The sequence below is a fragment of the Mustela nivalis genome, assembly GCF_964662115.1.
Source record: "Mustela nivalis genome assembly, chromosome: 4".
In the NCBI taxonomy this organism is placed as follows: domain Eukaryota; kingdom Metazoa; phylum Chordata; class Mammalia; order Carnivora; family Mustelidae; genus Mustela; species Mustela nivalis.
This window is the reverse complement of record NC_139023.1, coordinates 158,188,909-158,196,109: the sequence shown is the minus strand read 5'-3', so window position 1 is coordinate 158,196,109 and position 7,201 is coordinate 158,188,909. Positions and strand designations below refer to the sequence as shown.

General features: G+C 43.6%; 1 protein-coding gene across 1 annotated transcript in view; it reads right to left on the bottom strand.

Moving 5' to 3' along the window:
- Positions 1-523: 523 nt before the first annotated feature.
- Positions 524-7,201, bottom strand: part of EBF2 (EBF transcription factor 2) — a 189,383-nt gene continuing 182,705 nt past the window's right edge. Inside the window, exons 15-16 of the mRNA XM_082727851.1 lie at positions 6,953-7,120; positions 524-2,148 (exon numbers count right to left, since the gene is read on the bottom strand). Coding sequence (XP_082583977.1) covers positions 2,117-2,148; positions 6,953-7,120 — 200 coding nt within the window. The 3' untranslated portion in view covers positions 524-2,116. The remainder of the gene's footprint in view (positions 2,149-6,952; positions 7,121-7,201) is intronic.

Genomic DNA, 7,201 nt, shown 5'->3' with positions numbered 1-7,201 from the left:
TTGTATTCTGCACACCCTTCCCCTTTGATCAGATTTCTCATGGGAGAGCTTTCTCTCCTGTGCCTGTGTCTTGGTGCCATAAGCCCTGACCACAAAGGACCATCAGCAGTAATTCTAAGCATGCCAAGTTTCCAAAACTTTGGATTCTCATGTGCATAGAAATTATATTTGGGTCATATTGAGTAATTCCAGAATAGTTGAAGACAAATGAAACTGTTGGAGGCTGAATAGCTATGAACAGGTATCAATGTGACAAACAGAAGGGAGGCGGCATTTGTGAGGTCCTCTAAAACTGGCTCAGATGCACGAAAGATGTTTTTCCATGAGAGCTGCCACAACTTTCACTGTTAGAACCCCAGACGAAAATCTGTATATGGATTGTATTATGGTACTAATGAGTCAACAAGAAAAACCCTTACTGGATATCCAACTAGGAAGAAATGGCATCCTTATTGGAAATCCAAGTAAGTCCAGATACATCTTAAGGATCAAACAGACTTTCAAAACTCAGCCACTGTTAGCAGCTCCTGCAACATTTCTTGGCCTAAGAGCTAGTTCCAGAAGTCTGGAGAGTCCACTGCAGCCCTGGGTCTTTGTGCTGCTTGGAACACAGAAACTCCTAATCTCTAATCCTGCTAAGAATCTGGGTTACCATCTTTCTGAACATTAGGAGAGGAGTTTAGGGCTTTTAGCATTCCTCTTCCACACACCATCCCTTTCTTGCCTGGAAACTGTGTCAGCTAAGATACGTATCTTTTTAAGTGAGTTGAATGCCATGAGAGGGGAAACCTGCAGAGAGAAGAAAGGACGTGGACATTCTAAGATTCATGCTTAAGAGTCCAAGAAACAGAATCATCTTCCTTAAATCCTGTCTCTGAAGTTCTGTGGGGCTCACACCTCTGTGCTCAACCAGGTAACCAAAGAGGAGGGGATGTGTGGCTCTGTCAAGGGAGAATTCCAAAGGGGCCACTTGGTTGGGAAAGTCACATGGCTTTGGCTCTTCTTTTAGGTGAGACACGTGTCTCTGCTCGGGAGGCAAAGCCTGGGATGCACTACCACATGGGAATTCTCTGCACTGCTCAAGAGGAGAAGGTTGAAAGCTAATATAAATTTTTAAAAAATCCACAAAGAGTGAATACCAAAAGGGACATGTAGACTATTTAGAAAGTGGATGGAGCTGGGAATGAATGAACTGATGAGTTTGAGTATTTGTGTACACACATGGACCGAATCACTGTTTCTGCATCAGGCTGTTCTGTAGGAATCTATATAATGTACATGTTCTTGCCCATGGGTCAATCAAATGATGGAAAAAGAGGGGGATGCAGGATGGGGGATAAAAGTCTAGTAAGTAACTGCAGTAATAATCACACACCTTTTAAACTTGTTACTACTGGTTTGCATCATTTTCATTTTACAACAGGAAGAGAAATTCCTCTCTCTTCCAAAAAGGTCTTAATTTCTACCTCTACTTACAATAAGTTACACGTTTATTTATTTAAATAATTGTAAAACATTTTAAAATTTTTCCCTTTTTTTGTTTTTTTTTGTTTGTTTGTTTTTTAAAGAGATTAAACTATAAGCAAACACACATACAACAACATTTCATCATTCAATTCAGGTTTTGTTTAAGAAAGTCTTCCATGCTGGTACCCTGTTTTGTTCAATTTTTTTTCTGCATAAACTAAATTGGTATCTGAAAGGCTTCATAGAAAATAGAAACTTTCAACTTTTTTTTTCCTACAAAGAAAAACAAATAGTATCCAAAATATTAAGCATGAATTGTTTGCCAATTTTTTTTCTTAAATATTTTACAAACATAGGAAGGTGGTTCTCATAATGTTCATTAACAAAGAGTTGCATTTCTGCTCTTAGCACTGACTACGTCAATGACATCTTTTGTCCTTGTCCCCAAGAGGGTCAGTTTGTGTAGCCACCATGAGAGCTAGATGAGAAACGTGAGACCAGGTAAGATGCAGGTCCTTGCATACCCAAATCTGTCCGTCATGTTCATTCTGGGGCACAACTATCCCCGAAGAGCTCCTAGTGCTTTCTTCATTATTGGTCCATCAGAGTAAGTAGTTTTGTGCTATCAGAAAGCAGTTCTTCCTCTTCTTTACATTGGGGGCACGACAAGCCCGGTCATGGCTGCAAGGAAAGAGAGGGATGGGAATGAGACTCAGAGATGCTTATGCTTTGGTTTCTAACCCAGAGAGAGGGGCAGGGGTGGGGACTGACAGAGTCCGGTACAATGCAGGGAGATGGTGCACTCCGCTGATGTGAGAACCCATTTTCTCCAGGTTTGGTCTAAACACAGCCTATCAGTGGCACGGAAGCCTTATTATCAAATCGCTGCAATATAAACAGGCTGGTTGAAATTTTGCGGGGAGGCCAAGAGCTAGGTTTTGCCTTGTGTTATATTAATGGTTTGTATACTTGACATGATAGACACAAACATACAAAAAAACTATGTTTTAATGTATTTGCAATATATTTATTTTTCATCATTAGACTATCATAATTTCTAGATTATATCTAGATTACATATTCTAGAACTATCTAGAAAACTCCAGGTGCCAAGCCTATCAAGTAACTTTCCAGGCATCATTTATAATATCATATATAACATTTATAACAAACAGGGCTTTCTATGATTCTAGGTTTCTATCCACTCTGGCTGAAATGTGGTGGGCTTTCCCCCCAACCCCCAAGCTCATCTGTCTTTAATGCTTACTACTGGTATGTGATGCTTGTTCACTGATGAATACTGATCCACTGAGATTGAAGACTTAATTTAGTTACTAATTTGGGAGTCACCCAATCTCCACTCTTCACCCCTCCCATTCCCTAGTAGTGCCCAATGTTTCCTCCAGCTAATGAAGACACAGATAATCCTTGTGCGGGGTACTGGGTCCAAGGTTTCCCCTTGATGTGGGAAACAAGGCAGCATCAGCAAAATGGGGAAAAATCACACAGCAAAATGCACCCCTCTGACCTTGGCTTTCAGGTGATGAACCCATAGAATTTTCACATTCTTGGAAATCACCAGAGTAGTTGCCTTGTGTCAAAACTTCAAGCCATATCTAGTATTTGATTCTTTGAGTTTTATTGTCTCTGGCTCATCTAGAGCTTATCAATGATCACAGAAGTATTTTGCTGAGTGGTGCTTACTAAACTGACAAGCAAATGGCCAAAATTCTTCCAGCTTGCCCCCAACACTCCCCCCCTCCGCCCCTTCTCTCCATGCCAGCTAGTCTTCTCAGGCAAAGCTGTCAGCTGCCTATTTCCCTGCCCATACAGCCTTTATTGAATGTTTGTGAGATCTGGATTAAGGTCTTACACAGCTAGCAAAGCCTTAATTATTTTTGCCTGTATTACTATATATTGAATCGATGTAACTTTTCAATAAAGGGAGTTCAATTCTGGACACTCCCTGATGATTTGGAGACATAGCAACCCTGGTAATTATCCCAGAGTGTAGGAGGGTTTTTTTTTTTTTTTTCTTTTCCTGGAGGGAGCTGGAAAATGAATCAGGCACATAGTGCATAATATTATCTTGACAATCTATACTCATGACTGCAAATGCCTGATAAATGAGGTAGAAGGTGGGACAGTGAACACTGCACGTAAGCTCTCTGGCAGTAGGATTCTGGCTCATGCTTTCAACTTGAACTTGTCTATTACACTTAAAACTCATCAGCCACTTCTTTTTTCTGGGTCCTCAGAGAGTTACCGAAGGAGCTCATTAAAAGGGCAGAATGCTCAAAGAAGAAGATCCAGTGCCATCTCTGCTATGTGGTGACCCTGAATTTCTGCTTGTAGAAACCATAGCCAACAGACAGAAAGCAGAAGTTAATTGGGAAAAAAGTAAGCTTGTGTATGGCGGTTGGGGGTGGGGTGTGGACCTGCACTTTGTCCAATTTCTTTCTGCCTTTGGCATTTCATGAGAAGGTAATAATCTCGCTTTGGTCCAGGTGAAAAGTAGATATGGGTGAAGGGTGCGGAGAGGAACTGCACTATTCTTGTCCATGGTGAGACAGTGGGCTGTCACAGCACAGGCCCTGGAGCCGAAATGTCTGAGGTCATTTTACTGTGTGGCCTCGGGAAAACTACTTCACTGAAGATGATGAGGATGGTATGACCTTCCCCTTCCAGTCACATGTGAGGCTTGAGCAAGATAATTTGTGTAAAGCGCTTGGTTCAAGGTCTTGCTGAAAACCAGCCAGTCTCAGAGAGGGCTGGTTGTACATGGCCTCTGCAGATGACGGAGACCATCTCACCTTACAAGTCACGAGCAGAACCTCTCCATCAGCCTATGATCACTCAAGCACCTCAGAACACACTTTGCCTCTCCTACTGTCTGTTTCTAAAAAGGTGAAGCTTCGTGTTTATCACCCCTAGAATCCCAGGAATCCTTCACTCAGTAACCATGACTAGAGCATTTGATGTCCGCTCATTTTCTCCCTCTACGCATTGGACCTGGATGCAAACTGAGGAAGCCTGGGAGTCTGTATGCTGTTATCCCCTTCCTCCTCACCCTCCTTTCCCAGTCTTCCTTCTTCTTCTTAAGATTCAGATCACCAGAGAAATTGAGAGGGAATTGTAGGATCTAAAGCAGGCTTGGGGGGGGGGCGCCTGGGTGGCTCAGTGGGTTAAGCCTCTCCCTTCAGTTCAGGTCATGATCTCAGGGTCCTGGGATCGAGCCATGCATTGGGCTCTCTGCTCCGCAGTGAGCCTGCTTCCTCCTCTCTCTTTCTGCCTGCCTCTCTGCCTGCTTGTGATCTCTGTCTGTCAAATAAAATCTTTTTTAAAAAATTAAAAAATAAAAAATAAAACAGGCTTGGGAGTTCTCAGTGTTCTATAGAAATGAGACTAGATCCCAGAGCCTACGTGTAACTGATGACATCATCACGCCCACAGACAAAGAACGGATGGCTCAGCCACTTCCTTGGTCTAACTATTCTGACCTGTGCTGACCAGGAGCTCACATGGCTAAGGACCCTAGAGAGATCCTTATTTTGGCTATTTCAGCTACTCCTACCTCCACAGAGAGACCTCACTATGACCACACAGATACTTCCAGCTCTTTGAGCCAACTCAACCCGGAGCAGGTAATACCACAGCAAGACTTGGGCATGCAGCAACAGGCAGGGTAGGGATTCGAGGCCATGGGAGCCAGTGAAAAATTGATCCTGGCCTACTGGGTGGGCCAAAGCCAAGCTCCCTGGACAGTACAGATCCAGAAGATCTGAGACCACCAGCTCAACTTCCCCAATGTGCTAGAGAGGAGGTAAGGGAGAAGCGGTAAGTGGAAGTCACGTTATACTTCTTCTCCTCAAAGTGAAGTTGAAAATGTTGGCCAGGGCTGTCTGGAACAAGGAAAGGTCTGCATCCCTCCTGACTTTCACCTACACCTATCTCCCTCTTAGCCTTTCGTGGGGTTCCCACTCTGCATTTCCCATGAGACCTGTGGGGCCCCCACTTGGTTAAGGAATGGACTAAAACCACAGAACTTAGAAAGGGGAGATATTGCCACTGAAGTAGGCATGCAGAAGGGAAAGATAAAGCAAAAACTTAACAATTGCCAACAGTTATCAGTCTGGAGATGAAACCATCCATAGAAAAAGTTCTGAGCATATCCATGAAGGGTGAGATGGAAACCACTGGCCCTTGAGGAGAGACAGGGCAAGTGGGCAACACAGCTACAGGCTGAACCTGTTTCCCTAGGGATCCGACATCTAGATGAAAATGAAATATATATATATATATACCTATTTTTCCCTCTCAAATAGACAGATGCTTCTGGCTGCTCACACACTGGGTGGCATGTTAACTAGCTGCTTTGTCTAGATGGAAGTAAGACTTTTCAGGGACTCTTCTGAGTGCTGGGTTTCAGTTCCTATTTCATAGTTTCTCTGTCAAGTCACTTGATTTTGAGGAGACACCCCTGTCTTTTATGGTAGAATGACACAGGAACCTACCATACCTCCCAGAGCTCTGCTCAGCCACAACTGGTGGATGAACCTTTACATGTGACCCAGAGGATCAGGAATCTATGCACAATCGTAAAGCTACTAGACAGATGCCGTCCCAAGGATCACACAGCTCATGCAAGGCTCTGCTGTCCTCAGAGGCTTTGAGAGGCAAGGGGTTAACCAACTTCTGCCCTGCTTGGTTTTATCAAACACTTGCTTGTCATGAATGTTTTCAGGTCAAGACATGAAGAAGAGCCTAAAAATAATGTGGCTTGTCAGGATCCATAGTCTTCAACAGGTTCCAATTTGCTCTTTCGTCTTCAGCTGCCTCCCATTCACAGTGAGATGATTAGATTCTCATGTATTCATCACACTTCCTTTATGTTACGTCATGCTATATTTTCAGACATCGCTCAAAAATTGGTTTGATGGGTGCTATTAATTTTTGTTCTTAGACAGTGTATGTCTTTTTTTTCTTTCTTTCCTGCTCCACCCTTATCTGACACCTGCTATCAATGTGACTGGCATGGAACCAGATTTCTGGTCGCTCCTATCCATGTATACCATGGGAATAGGTATGCACTGCAGATGGGCAAGCCTATTAGGTAAGTAGCAGTCACCATGTGGTCTGCTGTGATCTGATGTGACCAGGCACCCTCTAGGAAATCATGACATGGGCCTATGGAAAGCAAAGGTCTGGGAATTCCAGACAGTCCTGGAAGATACATATGGCTCTATCATACTTAATTTTGTGACCTTGAAGAGCTGTCCGAGCTTCTCAGTTTTCCCCCTTCTTGTTCTCGGGTGGTGCAGTGGCTCAGTTGTACAAGCCTTCTGTGTCCCATCATGGAAACACCAAAGCATCTCTTTGTAGGTAAATGGCTAGAGATAGGGACCGATGCTGTGCTGTCTGCTCTTACTTTGTTGGTCCTGTGGCCCATTTGTTATGGTGGTACCAAAGTGATATCTTTGCTTACCTCTGAATCCATTTCCATTGCCACTGGAGCAGGCAGGTGAAGGGGAGCCTTGTGGCCTGATGACAGGGGCAAAGGCACTCTTCTGTTTGACAGCAGGAAAAACTGAAGAGGAAAATGGGAGGATGGAGGACGTGCTAGAAGATCCAACAGTGGGACTTGATGACATGACTGGAAAGCAAATGCACAATCCTCTTAGGAAAGGACAAACCTAGGAGTTAAATTCTGTCTTCAAGACATATAACCTGTATA